The sequence below is a fragment of the Macrosteles quadrilineatus genome, unplaced genomic scaffold (genome assembly GCF_028750875.1).
Source record: "Macrosteles quadrilineatus isolate MER2022 unplaced genomic scaffold, UCM_ALF_1.0 Scaffold_6__1_contigs__length_79288215, whole genome shotgun sequence".
NCBI classification, from domain to species: Eukaryota; Metazoa; Arthropoda; class Insecta; order Hemiptera; family Cicadellidae; genus Macrosteles; species Macrosteles quadrilineatus.
In genome coordinates this window covers 29,807,228-29,824,524 of record NW_026542599.1, presented here as the reverse complement: position 1 = coordinate 29,824,524, position 17,297 = coordinate 29,807,228, and the positions used below count along the sequence as shown (strand labels likewise).

Below are 17,297 nucleotides of genomic sequence, written 5' to 3'. Positions count from 1 at the left end.
CACATAAAATAAACATCACAAAAGTAGACATTTTCGTGGTCAACTGGCCACTTTTTCAACCACTGGAGAAAATCTCTTCAAATTTAGATTTTTTGTAAACCCCATTGTCCTTTGTTTCTAATGGTATAGGCAATTTGTCAGGAAGAAACAAAAGTCCATTCCGCAAACGCAAGAATTTTCGTAACGAAAGAACACTGTTCTTTAATTGTGACCGTACTTATTTTCCTAATATGTGTACGTTCTTGTTAAGGCACTGTGCTTTGTGAAACCAGCTGATCTCCAACAAATTTGTTTGTGTGGCATCCTTAGCATTTTTGTGAAAGTTTTACTTATGAACGCATCATACTCTTAATGTATCTTTTCCTCCCACACACTAATCCAATTATTTTAAACATGGAAACGTTTACAGTAAATTATTAAGGTTTTTCGACTCAATGCTGTGATAATCTTTCCTCTCGATAAACAATTGAAATCTTTAGAGAAGAATTTTTCATTGAGTTCGGTATTTGGTTTTGTAACTAATTAAACCCCGATTACAACCGTCAAAATATGTACGCAAAGATCGCTTCATTTACGATCTATGATCAATTGATCAATGAGTGTTTGTAGTTACCGTCCCTGTCACTAGGGGCGCTGCACGCTGCAGCCCTCTGCCCGGACATATTTGCATAATGCCCATGTAGTCGGAGATTGGCTACGTTTGTATTAGCCGAGCGATAATCCCTCGATTTAGAGGAACGCCATTAGCCATTTCGTGAAACAGTAGATGTGAGAGGTGTGCGCTGGCTTTTCACCGGGGGATTATAGCATTACCCGCGCAAACTCAACCCCCGTCCCGCCAAAACCGTCCATTTCATCATCATAAGCTGCGATGGACACGGCATAAGCGGCAGGGATTAGAGGATATAAGGTAAATTGTCGCAATTTGCAGTAAGGAAATGCGTTAAAAAGATTGGTTTGGTCAATTTGTTGTTGATTTATGTTTGGAATGTCTCAGTTGCTGATGAGCGATAATATACAATTACTTATTTGTTAGAACAATTTTGACTTTTGAGGGACTTTGTCCATAATATGATTGACGAAGACAAACAAGTAAAAACAAGCATTGATCGATGATTGTCTCTTCGTCATTGAACTTAAACTCAATAAACGTTTACTATTGTAAAGCGAACAAGTTTTCAGAAGAAATAGGTAATTATAAGAAAGTTTGAAAATCCATCAAGGACAATGTTTCATCTCTTTCATCAATTTCATCTCTTTTGGGTAACCTGTTTAATATTGCAGCTTCTCAGTTTAGCCATTGTCAAAGATCAAATACAAATGTTCTTTACAAAACGGCAAAATTTAACATTAAAATGCAATCATATTTATTAATAGGCAACGTTGAACAGTAATCTGCATTGATTTATCTCTCTCAAATGTATACTTTTTCATCCACTTCAACAACATAATTTCAAACACAGATTGATAACTGCACTCAGATATTGGAAGCAACGAAAAACAAACTCACGGACAAATGTACAAAGAGTCTGTCAATATTAATGTCCAAATAACGGTCTCCATTGAAAAGGAGTTGCAATTCAAATTGTGTTTCCTAACAAACAAGAGGTAGTGTTTGTGCAGAGGTCTCAAAGCCCCCGTGGGGAGGGGGAGGGGGGTAGCCACAAACAAATCTGATCTGATCCCAAATTCACTTTGATTCGGTCTACTCAGACATTGATTGGGTGTATTGGATAATTGGGGACACTTTGTGGTGATCGGAGCGACCTTGTTGACTTTCAACCCTAGAAAAATTAAGGTGTCCCCTGTTTTGGATGAGGGGAGTTTCACCACTGAGTAGATCAAAATATATGATTGCCAATATGACAAAGATATATTTTATGCCATGCAAGTTGGATAAATAGTGATTAACATCTCACAAATTCAGTAGTGGGTTTCAAAGTGCGATTCTAAGGGTTTTGGAATATCGTTTCATCATAGTGGTTATAATGCTCACCTTATCCTCCAAAATTTGCTAACTCTAGAAAATCTTAGTGCTCAAAGCATAAAATCGTTAGAAAATCAGTTTTAAAAATAGGTATCACTAAGAGTTATTGGCGATTAATTAACATCAGAACGCTGTCATATCCAGTCCTCTAAAAAAATAACCCGTATTTAGTCACCACAAATAATAGACTGAAAGATAATTGATTAAATTCGTTGCCTCTAAAGCTTACTGAAGTACTGCAGTATTTCGCAGTAAGTCGCCACTTTTTACTGAAGCCTAAAGAAAATGAACATCTCATTTTTTTAGATAAAGAGACGGGGAAGTACGTGAACACCGTTAGCATACAATATAATTTCTTTCAACACGTGGTTGCAAAATCTTTTTGACTACAGTAAAATTTCAGATTGGAAATTTCGTCAATTCACGATGAGGGTTTGGGAAAAGCAAAAGATCTATCCTATTAAGAAAGGTGGTCGCAAACTCACCTGACTTACCAGGTGTTGGAATGGAGGAGCCCCCGGGTCCATGCGGTCCAGGTCCGTGTGGAGGGCGAAGTCCGACAGCGCCTTCCACGGCGGTTGGTAGGAGGTGACCTCTATGGGGTTCATGCCCAGGGGACTCTCATGGCGGACCGGTGAACTGGCGACCATAGGGATACCCTGCATACTGCCGTAGCCCATCTGCACCTGCACACCGTGAGAGCGTTACTGGGTACATGGTGAGGTATCTAGAACTATGGATGGAGGAGGTCGCTGGACGTAGGGTTAACTAGGGCGAGGACTAAAGGCTGATCTAGGAAGAAACAGTTGGATGGAAGGAGGTATGTCTCTAGGTCAAGAAAGGTACAGAAAATATTCATATAAATTTTAAATTATGAAAAGTGTGAAGAAACCTGTGAAATTAATTATCAGAAGGGTATCTTACACTCGTAGAAGTGTTTAATTCACTCGCCAAGGCTGGTACCTAGGCCTCTCGCCCACTATACGATTTCGGTCGTACGACACTGTGTCGTACGATATTCTTATCATATGTGTGGTCCTCGCCCACTTTACGACACTTTGTCGGATAAATGGCCAGTTGCTCGGTAGCCCTGGAAGAGTGAGGTGTAGGTGTGGTGCGCAATATCTTAAAACAGTGGTTCTGTATCAAATAGTAAAACAATTATTCCGTTACGTGTTGTTGCAATGTGGCTGCTGTGGCGTAGATTAAGCGATAGTTGCCAATGTAGGCCTACAGCATTAAAGAAACATTTATTTTAATGTGTAAATTATTTTTTAGTTAATGTATTGAAAGAAATTTTCAAATTATATTAGTCCATGCATTTTACAAGTTTTTAAATTTACCATAACTATCATAGGGTTTTGGGATAGTCTGGTAAAAAGTATGTATGTTAATTGTTTTTGGATTAGTTTTTAAATAGATTTAATTTTATCAATATAATCTACAAAAATATATATTTATATGTTTTAGTGAAACTTTTTTACACAATATAATTAATAATTAAGATTATACAATAATAATAGCAAAACTCGCATTTTTCAATAATTATTTTGGTATATTTACTCATAAGTGATGCAGTATTTAAACATAATATAAGGAAAAATATAAACAAATTGTAAAAAATAAATAGGAAGATCAAAATTACGCAAAATAATGGTTGGAAAATAAGACCAAGTGATATATCAAACATTATAATAAAAAAGTATGAATGAATTGTAAAAAATATTTATTCACGATAAGAAATACGCAAAGTGATATAACAACTATAATAATGACTAAGTATGAGTTAATTGCAAAAAGTATATATAAGACTACTGGGGAGAACGCACGACATACGATAAAAATCGTATAGTGGGCGAGCGCCCATTTGATTGTGTACGCCACTGCGAGTGAAACAGTCGTACGACAGTCGTGGATCACAGTGGCAGTGGACGACTGCTTCACGACAGTTTGTCGTAGTCGTGAGATTATCGTACAGTGGGCGAGCTCTCATAAGATCCAATGGTTCACTGTGGAAATGTTGTCGTTCCGACACAGTGTCGTACGACCGAAATCGTATAGTGGGCGAGGGGCCTAAATGTTCTACAGTGTCGTTAACTCTATCTTTATACAGTACAATCTTTGCGCAAACTGCTATCAACACAAGTGTATCAAATAGGGTAAGCGTCCACTATTTAATCTGTGGTAGGTCCTAAATACTGGTGAATCAGTAAAATGAATTCGGGTAAAACTTAGTTCCCTTAGGAACTTTTCGAAATCCCCTTAGTTCCCTTGAGCAAATAAATAAATTTAATTGAACTTTAACAACTTTAACACGATATTTATAACAACCCCTTTAACAAAACTAATCTTTTGTGTGAATAAGAATTATAAGTTACCAATATAAGTAACCATCGTAAAAGTACAATACAAATTTGTTTGACAAATTCGTTATAAATTACATCAATGCAGTCATAATCAGCGGACAGATCATAGAGATTGTTCATCACCACAAACTGATGATTGGAAAATGCGAACTAATTAAAACTAGAAATAGTTCCGCGAGTTACAGATCCCAGCTTTGTGCGATCGCAAATTAGTTTGTGGTTTAATTAGTGAGATAAAATTAAATTTCATGACGCTGCGGCTTTGAACGTTCGTGGGCCAACGAATGATGCAATAATATTAGTGAGTTTTTGTAATAATCTCTAACTAGAATTGTCGATATTGAAGTAAAAGCTTTGGAAGATGTTTCCAAAATGTATTGTCAATATCAAATTTGTATAAAGCTATAATATTAAGATTTGGGACACTCTTAAAAATCACCCTACAGGATGATGCATAAATATTAGGGAAATTAGATTAATAAAAGTATATATAAACGTTTCAGTGTCTTCATTTTGTAGAGGTTTATGCGACTTGTATTGTATGACAATAAGAGAAAAAGCTGTGAGAAGTGGAAATAGCATACTTTAATTCAATCCATAGTGATCATTATTACAGGATAATACTTACAAGCTCAAGAAACCCAAGAAGACTAACTTGAAATTTTTTGCTGAAAATGTTTTTAAATATTTAAATTTGAGCTTGTACAATTTTTGAGAGATATCAATAAAATTCACTCCAATTATGTACAATTTAAAATACCAATATAACCAATATAACGGTTGAACAAATCGATAAATTTTTAATAAACTGTTAAGACCAAGTGAACATTTCAATCAGTCACGAGTGTGGAAACTAAAACATTGTGTTTGGGATTACTCAAGAGTAATAACAATTTTTAATGTACTAAAAGTTTAAAACCTCTTACACCTTCTTTGGTGTAAAAGACATCTCCAATTACATTAAACCAAGCGTAAAAACTCAAGTGACCTCAATCAAAACCTTACAAGATCTTCAGAAGCGCCCGACTGTGTAATCCTTAAGCATGTAATAGCCTCTTCAATTTCGCCCCATCATGGTCGCCCAGTGAAATGAGTGAAGATGACACAAATTGGGAGGTGTTGTGCCGGGGGTGTGACAATAAGGGATGTTGAGCCCTCCTCTACAGTAATTGGCTCAAGTAGGCTTGTGCGCAATCAAGTGGCAGATATCGTGATTTAGCCCGCGGGGTGCCTCAGGGTTGCGCTGTAGGTCCGATACTCTTTACGTTCATTTTGTTTGGTTTTCACTGTATTTTTTAATCGTAACACGTAATTTTGATTATTATGTGTACTCCTGATAGTCATACTTAATTATAACATCATTCGTGGATATCAGAGGGTACTGCACTACGATACTCATCCCAAACAGTTTTTGTTTCACATTGTACCATTTTTATTGAAAGAGTAATATGTCCCATATTTTGGCGTAACCAATATTATAACTTATTTCTCTACTGGGAATGGTTATGCCGCTTTAACTTCAATCGGCATTATAGGGGTTTTCTGTTTTCCTCGGCAACTTAAAACCTAATAAAAAGGGCAAACATTTTAAACATTATACTAGTTTGTCCAGTAGTTTACATTAATTTCCTATACATTTCAGGGAGTAATACAGTTTACCTTACCACGCCTTTTGGATATTTTAGAGTTCTTCACTACGCCCGATTTTGTACCATACGTTTTTAAATTGAATCATTTACAATGTAACATATTTGTAACTTCCAAGTTTTATAGGAAATACCCTCAAAATGACCAGCAAAATATCAAACACGGTTCCCTCAATTTTGTAACCCACTCAAAACTTTCTCAATGAAATTCGAGATAAGTGGTTCTTAATAGCAAAACACCTGTGAAAAGATATACCATATAAAGATATAACCATAAATATTTGACAAAACACTGTTTAAAAACACTTACGCCAATCAACCCAATATAACCTCTTGTGCTTTTATCTTGTTATCATATTATGATAACATGGTTTATCACAACAAGGGTTTTCAATAGTGTCATTGATAAACTCATTCTGTTGACAAACCAATCGACAAACTTGATTATAGAACGGTCCCTTTGATTTCAAATAAATATCTTGAGGACACTTCAGTCAGTCAGTCTTAATTAACAACTGGTTTTGACTCGTTTTCTTAAGGTCATCTTTGTTTTTTATGTAATATTCCAAATATTTTAGTAACCGTCATAAAAATATGTCTTTTTAACCATAGAATGATGGTATTCTGATTGTATGCATAAAAAGTAAGCCTATACTTGTTTTAGTCTTAAGACTTAAAATAATTTTGTATCTTTTAACTATAAGATATAATTGAATATAGTTTCATGGCCTACAGTAGTTGCTCAGAGTTGTAAATTTGTAAAAAAAAGAACTGAAAACTTAGTATAGCTTGATAATACTATAATATTTATCCTTTAAACTTTCAATTTAGATAATATGTTCTTCCCAATAATTTTTTTAACAGTTATCTGTTTTTTAACGGGAATCAACTAACACGTTTTACAAATGTGTGTAAACAATCTTGTATTAACAGTCCATCTCTATATAAAATAACTATAAGAGGAAATGGAAAAATTGTTTCTAACTCATAAAGAAAATTCTAAAATGGGAAACACTAAACCAAATAAAACCTCTCTTACAACCAACTAAAGATTTGTAGCTGGAATCGAACCAAATAAATAACATAAAAAGAACCGCTCCTCCCCACAGTTGTAGCGAATTACAAAGTATAATACTAGGTCCAGGTCCTCACTGCGCGATCTTCACAAGTCGTATCTTAACTCAAGACTCTACATCTCTGGTGGAATTACTTTATTGTTTTGGTGGCTTTCTCGATGGGTTTTACTGTTGAGATTCGGTTAAAGATGTTATTTAGATGTTTAGAAAATAAGGCATAAGGCTATAGATGATAATATTTTGTTGTCTTGTAATGTCGGGTGTTTTGTGTGAATTTAAGGTTCATTGACTTGCCTGAAAATTAGCGTAGGTATAAGAAATGTGTCAAATACGATATCAAGTATTTGTATTAACTTGCACTTCAGTTATCGATACCCGTCGATTTTCAGATATTAATTTTAAACCAACTATTTTTTATCAATATTTTTCCGCATGATTCCGTCAACTGTTAGGCAGTATTCTTTTGGTGTTCAATCCAAAAACAATAGCAGACAATTACATTGCATTTTATTCAACTATTTAATTATTATTGAACATTTTAAATGCAGCTTGATTGGAATAATGATGAAATTGTGTTGGAAAACAGTATTAGTCCGAAGGTTAAACTATAAATTAACGGCGGTCCATTTATGGATTGCTGAACACTACAATTGTGTATTTATATCTTTATAATAATGCTATTGCATATTTTTCACGGTAGCAACGATGTGTCTCCGATCTGTAAAATAGCATCGGTAAAAAACCAGTTGTACAAAGTTACATATAACCAATACGCATTCTCATGGGACCATTATAACCTGAACAAGTCATTTAATGTTTGTAAAGAAAATTGTTTCAATAGTTCATAATCCAGTTTTAGGAGTGATTTTCAGAGGGATGTCAGAATGTAACGGCGCAGGCTAGGCAATATGGGTACTTTGTATGGCGGGTTGTCGCATTGACTTTTCAGGCGATGCCCATAGTTGCGTTGTGGTGAATATTACCATAGATTAAACCATTGAATATATATAAGTCAATGATTAAACATACTGTATGTTTAATCTATGATATTACTGGGGAGTATTTGAATTATTAATCGTTGTTTATTCAATGATTTTAAACAGTTTAAAACACTAACATCGATAGTATGTTGTTTAAAATAAAAATGAATTTATTGAAAAGCACAGTCAATATAAAATATTTGATGTAGACCTTATGTGATATTATGTAGACCTACTATTTTATAACTAGCGTACGATAGAAGAACAGAAAAAACATAGAAATACATAATGTGTAATATTTCCAGAAAAAAATCGCACTATCGTTGTAAATAATTCCTTGAATCTTATTTGTATCTGGGAATTAATATAAGTGACCGATAAAAACCCAAAATTATAATTTCATTGAAAATATAACACATACAATTTTGACTTAACAGTTGGTAAATGAAAAGTGCAGTGATACAGTATACCTTTTAAGATAATAAAACCACATTAATTTTATTATATGCTTTTGACATTGTTTATGTAAGACAGGCAACGCTTCAAATTGAACGTTTATAGTACGGTATTAAATATATATTTTAGTGATAATGATCTAAATAGGTGTTAGGCTCTTAATTGTCCTTCTACAGAAGCCAAATTAAGAGCCGCTTGCATTAGGGATTATTTATGCAATTATCAAGATATGCCTATTATAACTCTACAAAACACCTAAAATGTAAAAAATCAACATTTTACACTACCACAATAAAAAGACTGACTTCCTTCCAAACCTATAACAATGCTCGAGTAATCCCCAGAATCAACACCGACTGGGCCAGAAACAACAGAGCTAAATATAACAGAGAAAACGTCGTACAAAAGAGAAGAGCATCGCCTGGGCAAACACTGAATCCCTAGGGTCGAAGGGACAAGGGACAACAGGGAGAGGAGCAGAGGACGCATGCTAAGCAGGTATTGAAGGTGTGTTGACAAACACAAAACTTGGGCAAACTTTGGTCCTGTGTCCTTAACCGCCGCGCCGACAAGAGGATCGCCTTACGTGTTTTAGACTCCTGGGGGTGATAGGGGACAAAGTAAGGGTTGTAGGTAAAAGAAGGGTCGGGACTGGTAGGGTCTTATAGGCGAGGAGGTGATAGATTTTATAAGACGACCATTTTGGAATTTTTAGGGGATTTTTTTAGTGAGTAAGTATGTTTAGTGCCACCATGACTACTCGATAACCCATCAATGGTGTCCGGTACCCATCTACACAACATGGAAGCTGTTATAGGTTACCTTTGATGTTTTGATATATCTCCCAAATTGAATTTATTCAACTTGTAACTTTATTTATGAGATAATTCGTTTAATATACTTGTATCGGACGAGATACATTAATCAGAATTATAGTCAATTTTTTGAATAGAAAGTTATGAAGCGTGGTAAAAGTAACTTCATGAACAATTTCATTCCCATATTGGTAAAGATAAAAAAAATTAAAAAAATATATTAACTATGTAAAATATTATATTAAGGTTTACTTTAAACCTATACCATACCATGTTAAAAAAACTTTACAGAAGTACTAAAACGTAAGATTTATTAATTGAACAGATGCTCTGGTATTATGACCATAGACCATAAAGTATTTCTCGCCTCGCACACCATAACCATTGACTGAAAATACAGTCAACGCTATAACACTTTAAACCCTTAACAATGTTTAGTCGACGTCCGAGACACTCAAACCATAGATAAAAGGAGTATAGACAATGTATGTTTATGGAGTATGTCTATACTCCTTTTATCTATGCTCAAACGTAGCCAGACACAATTCTACCCATCAAAATGACTTTACAGCATGATGAATACACACCATCGTTGGTTTATTCTGTTTATTTCTATTCTGTGCGCTTTGGTTTATATACTGTGTCAATTCAACAATTTCCACATTCTACATCGATGAAACTAAAACGCATTACGTTTAATACCAAACATGGAGTTTTACTTGTTTGAAACTCAATATTGGTAATGTTTTAAATTACTCTCCCACCTAAAGACGGAATTAGATTCCAGATCCCAAAACGTCGTGAAATTTTTTTTTTTTTTACTAACCGTCATAGAAAATATCCGAAACAATCTCTAGAATAACTTCAAAATTTCACTTTTATAAAGTTAACGGTTTTTATTACTAGTTCGATGTAGGAAATTTAACATTGTACATGTAAGGAGACGCATGACTCGACAGTTTCCCACGCCAGATACAGAAGGCGGTGGAGAGCGGAGGCTGAGCAAGATGGCGGCCAGTCTCCGCCCAGCGTTATCACCCAAGGTCAAGTCACACCTGAGGACTGTCGCCGACAGACTGCGCTGGCGTCGTACCTGGCGTGTCGCTGGGGACGTGATTTACGAGGCGGTCCGAGAACTCAACGCGCCAATTAATCGTACAGATTATGCACATCAATGGTTGTTTTTTAGCAATAAACTAGCCGTGGTTGAAACTCAATTTGTTATCCTTGGGGGAGTTTTTATTTAGATAAAATTATAGATTTAAATTATTATAAATAAAAAAATCTTAAAAGATTCATCTGAAATAATTCCTGGGAATTAAGGGTTTTCTTATGATTTTATTACAAAAGAAACTATCAAAGAGTTTTGATACTCAATAAATGTTATTTTAGAAGCAAAACTTCACTAGGCCTATAGCAAAACTAGTTACAGTTCTAGAAAACGTTTTAGCAAAGCAGTCATTAAAATTGATATTGTAGACTAGATTACAACATGTACGTACATAAATGTAAGGCTCGAAGTATTCGTACCTATTTAGCTCTACTTTATTACTTTGAAAGTAAACATTTAATGGTAAATTTTAAATGGTGTCCAAAATAAAATCTTCCCCTATATACATGTACATCCAAAGTGTCAAAAACAAAAATTGCAAACAACATCCTAAAAATTTAAAGTGTTCCAAATTCCATACAAATGAGAATAGACTATCGCACTCCAGCCGGTACCTCGTAAGATCCATATATAGCCTGGGTGGGAGGAGAAGCAGTTTCCCATGCTAGGCGCCACCGTTTGATTCACAACCGCGGTAGACGCCACTGCCGCTTCCAGGCGTCGGTTTTTGCCACAGTTGTGACTGTCGGGTTATTTGTGAATTGACTCGATGTCGCTAAATTTGTAAGTTGGACGAGTTAAGTGCAGTTGGACTTTTGACTTGGAAACTGTATCAAGTGATTTAGTGGTCGTCACTTCAAGTTTTGTGAGGAAATATTTCATATGAAAAGGTTAAGGATTATGAGATGCATTTCAAGATTGTTGGAAGTGACATTGGAAGAGATATCTGGTTCAGATCCAAACCTTGAAGCTGGTCCAGTTGAGACGCCCAACAATAATACAATGAAGTAATATACGAAATATAGTCTTCTCTGTATGATTATTCTTGCGAGTTCTAGATACTGTTTCGCCTGAGATCGGGAGAAGATTTAAGATCTAACAAAAATTATACAACTAGTTACCGTATCCCCCTTTGATTAAATTCGTTATGGATGGTAGTGGCAATTTCCCTGATCGGTTTCATAAAATCATCGTTTCCTCAAGATGCTTTAGCAGTATAACCCACTTGGCCATAAAAGTTTAGCAATTCATGTCGTAACTATTAGGCTAGACCAATACCGGGTTTTATTTTTCATCTGAGTTCCCTCGGCACACTCTGTAAAGGCCTCTTTGAAAATTTTGTTGAATATCCAACCCCAAAGTAGGTTACCTCAGTAGACCGCTTGTAAGAGTTTCATACATGTTATCAACTTATTATATGTCAATTGTACGTTTCAGGATACGATATGCTAGGCAATCACCAAGTTTAAACAGATAACGTAATTTTTCCCAATTGTTCTTTCAGACTCTTCAGTTACTAGATTGAAGCCTACTAACCACTATAAGTCTCATCTCTATAGTCTGTATGATGGAACCGGTCTACTTACCCTCCTGTCTACATAAGGCTCAGGTCGGTCCTAGGTAGACGGAGGTTCAAGAGATAGGTTCCATCATACAAACTATAGAGATGAGACTTGGCAGGTCTTAATTTAGGCCACTGTACGTCTGCTCTTAAAGCCCGGGATTAAAATTCTCCAATAATCTAATAAACCCAAGACTTTTCCCAATATGCCATTGCTATGTCTGTCGAGCAAGAACACTGTTTAGAAGAGTTATTTTTACCACAATCTATACCACAATCTCTATCACTACTAGATACACACCTTCTCCTGCTGCAGTTGCTGCTTCATAGCGATCGCCCTCTTCTTGTCCTTACACCGCTTGTTCTGGAACCACACCCGGATCACCCTCGGGCTCAGCCCCGTCATCTCCACCAGCTGTTCCTTCATGAGCGCGTCAGGTCTAGGGTTGGCGTTGTAGCAGGTCCGCAGGGTGTGCAGTTGCTTCTCGTTCAGCACGGTTCGCACTCTGGTTGGTTTACCGTCGGAAGACACCTTGGCGGCGCCCCCGCGGCTGCTGTCTCTCCCGCTCTTGGAGCCTGACTCGGAGGAATCTGCAAAGAGAAGTGAAGTTAGAGGTGAAAATAATAAAAAATACTACAGCATGATATACTGAGCGGAATATTGTGTTAGATGTGGAAGTGCTCGCCATCAAATCTGGATGATGGTCGGTCCTAGGAGATTCTGGATTCAGATGTAATTAGCATGGCCCAAAACAATGGGTCAACTTTAGTTACCACTCTTTCATTAGTTTGTCCAATAATTCATCAGGAAAACTACCAATGAATGATGTAAAGGTTGAACAGTATTTTGCAAAATTAGGTAGAGCATTTTATAGATTCTGAAGTGTAAAACAGGACAAGGCAAGGAGTTCGAACATAGTATGGTTGTTCATCAGCTTCGTGATAGCCAATAGAAACCCTTAGGTTAGAGTTACCAATATAGTTGTGTTCCCAAAACAATACGGCGTATCTTTTAGTTTCAACTAGTAAACAGTTTTAATACACCTGAGTTTAAAGCAATGCAAATGTTAATATGAACAATGTGTAGAAGTAAACATTACTAATCGACCAAACTCGTGTTATTTGTCGTCTCAGAATAGTATAGACTCGAAACTTTAGGTTGTGAAGTACATTATACTGCTGCGCACGGGTTTCTATCACTGCTTAATCAGCGGAATGACTGCTTTATACATATGTGAACTAATAATAAGGTGTTTGATTAGTTAACACCTAATTAACGGAACTTGATAAACCTAGACCCATAATAACAAGTTGTACCAAATTTATTGACTAAAATGCAACTAACTAATTAAGCTCTAACTTACTCAACATTGTGCCGTAACTCGTCTATCCAACTAAGGACCAATGAAGTAATTACGAATCAGATAACGGATATTTCCATTCATAATCTTGTTTAAATAAAATGATTACTCGACACACAAACTAGACTGTAATGACTAATAATAGCACTTTAATCACAGTAAACAAACAATGGTAACGGGTAAGCTAAGGACGAGAGTGTGTAATAGATTGAGAAGGCTAAACTTAAAGAAATCTCCTTTATTATTTTAGGGATCAATGAACTAACCACTAATAGCAAATTATACAAGTATATCAATAAAAAATGGTTTGAAATATAAATATTATTCTTTAGAAATACGAGGCTTGAACCAAAGAATATTGAATTCCATCCGCTAACCTATGCTATGACATGTTCAAACTTATCAATAAATCACAGTAAACTGAAAACCGTTTTGGGAAACTAAAACTGAGAATGTCCATTTTCAACCAATAAAATCACGAAGCTCAAACTAACCCATCAAAATTGCACTAGACTCACCAACCTATGAGACTATTCAACTGTTCAAATCTGACAAATCCCGTATTGAAAGGGCGAGGGAGGCGGGAGCACTTAATAAAACAGCTGATTAAGCAGGAGGTGACGCGAAAAACACTTGTGAGATCCCATGGTCTAATCCTGGGAACCTCCATGTGATGCTGTGATTGTGTACACGTCATGGGGCGCTGAAAGATCAACACTAGGTTTAGTCTGTCGAACAGATGTTGTAGAAATGTGATATGTTTAGAACTCAACGTCCAGAGTGATGAATATGCGGAAAATCACTTGTCAAACAAAATGTTTGAGGTTTTGGAGGTGATGAATTGTTGAAAAATTTTGTCAACTTCGTTGTGGTAGTTGTAGACGATGACGGTTGGAGATATCGGTCTAAACAGCAGTGAGATTGATTCATGTGATACTGACCAATTGGACTAAGTAATTAGCAATTGAGAATTGTTATTTGGGTAACTAATGCTTTCAAAAGAGAAGAATTATACGCAAAAAACTGTACAGTGCCCCCGTTGATCATAGAAACTCTATTTTAACCATCCTTTGTATACACAGTTGTCATGTTGTTTTAATAATCTATGGTGAATAAACAACAGTAACAAAAGACGTAATAAAAATTAGTGTTTAGTCTCGTAGAGTAACAATAGAGAAATCATATAGTGAATAAATGGTATCAGCAATCTAAAACGTATTTTCTCATTTGCTTGTCAACAACAATTATCATTAGTAAGCGTGGGAGTACAATGATATTTTATATGGAAAATCACAAAAGTTGCAACACAGCCTAGATAGTGTGAAGTTCTTCTACTATAGGCCCTATGTAAAATTCAGTAAAGATCGAAATAACCGGTAAACTAAAGACAATTTCTCAGAAAGTTCTTTATCCAGCAACAAACAACAGCCCTCATAAATATCTTGGTGACTAAGGGACGGATAGCTGTTTATTTCAGGTCGATGAGAACGAGAGATAACATTGAAGAATTTCACCATTGTCATGCTAGAACAAAATAGAACTTCAACTGTGTTAAACTAGATTTGCAACGCCCCTAGTTTGGTATATTCTGAAACGTTCTGATTAGTTACTCACATAAGACTAATACTGCGCTCCTTAATATATATATTTGTACTAGATTTCGTCTACACTCTTTCACCAATTATTTATTTACAATAATATTTTGTTAAAGGCAAAACAACCAGAGACAATTAAGACATCAAGAGATTCATATCAATCAATCTAGACGTAATTTTAAGATAACGTCGATGTGTATACTTACTATACTACTGTATACTTTTGCGATTGTAAAGGTTTTTAAGTTTAAGTTATTTTTTGTAAAAGTTTTCAACAGGGAGCAATATTTACCTAAATGGTATTCACCAAGTTTATTGGTACATACCTTAATATGGTAGTGTTTGTACCAAAGTTATCTTAGACTAATAGAACCAATTATAAAAATTCTTAGATGGATTTGTTTGGTCTTTCTGGATTTTAAAAATGCTCAAATTCAACAATCGTTTAAAGCTGATATATGAAACCTAGAACGCTGACTATGAAGGTAAATTCTAAGACAATATTAATATTTTAAGGTTAGATATGCATACTTAAACCAAGGCCCCACTAAAAAAGGCCATGCTTCAGCACTGGCAGCGCAACATACGTCACAGTGGTGGACAAAGTTGTACTAAAATTACCAAAGGAAATACCCTTTAAATCTTAAAAACAACCAGCTTATTTAGCCAAACATATGGAATATGGCAGTGAATCCATCCACTAGTGTGACGTCATGTATCCTGCAGCATGGTTTTTTTCTAGTGGAGCCTTGATTATTACGAGCTTACAGGTGGTTTAGTATTGGAAATATTTGAATCCCCTTCTATAGCTTGGTTGAATGGTTGAAGTAATTTACTTAATGGTTAGTGTTAATAGATATTTTAGAACTTATGAATTTGGTATGTTTCTATCTGAAAACAGTCTTATAGATTTCAGAGTCCGAAAATCACAAAAAATAGATTTTTGATGATCTGCGATGATTTTTTTTAAATGGCACCCAATAAAGTTTAATTTTACCATAATTCTAGAGCTAACTACTGTACTGACAATCCAAGATCAAAAGGCTAGCCAATGCCACAGCCAACAAAAAAATACACACACAAAAACAATTGTTCGCTAACATTTGAAAACCTTTGAAGATAATTTACAACTACCTCCACTACAAAGCGAAACAACTAAATAAACGGCCAAGAATAGTTAACCGTGAAAATACGAGCTTATAAACCGTATAACAGGCCCGTACGGGTCCCAACGGACTACAATATACGGTGACAAGCTCGGTTGTTAACTATCATTATAGCCGGCGCCTTGCTGCTGGCAACACTACAGAGTTTGTTGTTGGTTTGTGATCTGCTTGGATTGCTATAAGTTTGTAGTATAATTTTATTACAAAGTTAAATATCCTTGTAGTTGGCACAGTTACAACTCGTAAATACAGACTAATTTATTGTTATATAGGTTGTTTATTGTGTATTGCAGTTTTACCTTCAAAAGCTAGTTTCGAAGCTAGAGGTTTTGGAATCCATGGCGATTTGAAAAAGTAACTATTCTGAATGAAAAGATATTAACTTTCTACCCATTGTGATTTCTGTGTTTTTAAAATTCATGATTGTGAAGGATATCTATATTAATTGTTTTTTACATGGACTCTTCCTGAGCTAAATTTGAAATTAGAGACATGGCATATAGCATTAGAATACTTAAACTATGTGTGTAAGCAGAATTTGTTGTATTTTTCATTTCTTATGTAGCAGTATGCATACCTATTACATGTTATTATTATAATGTACTTACAAGGGTATATTGAAATAATAACATACACCTATTATATAATATACCTTACATCGGTCTACGGGGGTCTACGGTGTCTACGCTAGTGTTAGATAATATTTTGATTCTATAATAAATTTATTCGTTCTAAAATAACAATGCTGCATCATGATTTTTACTTGCGAATAAAATACCTTATAAAATATTAATTTTATACAAATAACACGCCTGAATAAATTATGAAAGAGAAATGAGTAAATAGAGCAATTCCAGTGATTAACTAAATCCGCAGTGTCTCGGAAAAACAAACGTTTCTCGACACAAGAAGAGCGGACGTTGGAAAATCTCTCAAGTTAAACAGAGAGCTTTTCATTATTACTGGAATTTTTAAAACGCGAAATTAGTCTCATAAAAGCGATTCTCGGGAGAGAGGGCGCAAAGGAGAGTTTCGAAAAAGATTTCGTAGAAAGAAAGTAAATTATTTCTCTGCCAAGCTAGCGGGCCACTATTTGCTCTCGAAGAAAGATATTTCTTTCAATTTCCAACTCGATTATCTTTCGCAACGTCGGTTTTAAAAAATATAATTACAGCGG

At 35.3% G+C, this 17,297-nt stretch overlaps 1 protein-coding gene across 5 annotated transcripts in view; it reads right to left on the bottom strand.

The window, feature by feature from the left end:
- Positions 1 to 17,297, bottom strand: part of LOC128997282 (insulin gene enhancer protein ISL-1) — a 90,045-nt gene that overhangs the window by 9,744 nt on the left and 63,004 nt on the right. For 2 of the 5 annotated variants that reach the window (XM_054422902.1, XM_054422905.1), the window contains exons 4-5: positions 12,300 to 12,589; positions 2,473 to 2,673 (exon numbers count right to left, since the gene is read on the bottom strand). In XM_054422902.1, coding sequence (XP_054278877.1) covers positions 2,473 to 2,673; positions 12,300 to 12,589 — 491 coding nt within the window. The remainder of the gene's footprint in view (positions 1 to 2,472; positions 2,674 to 12,299; positions 12,590 to 17,297) is intronic. The other 3 variants (XM_054422904.1, XM_054422906.1, XM_054422903.1) reach the window with 2 other exon arrangements.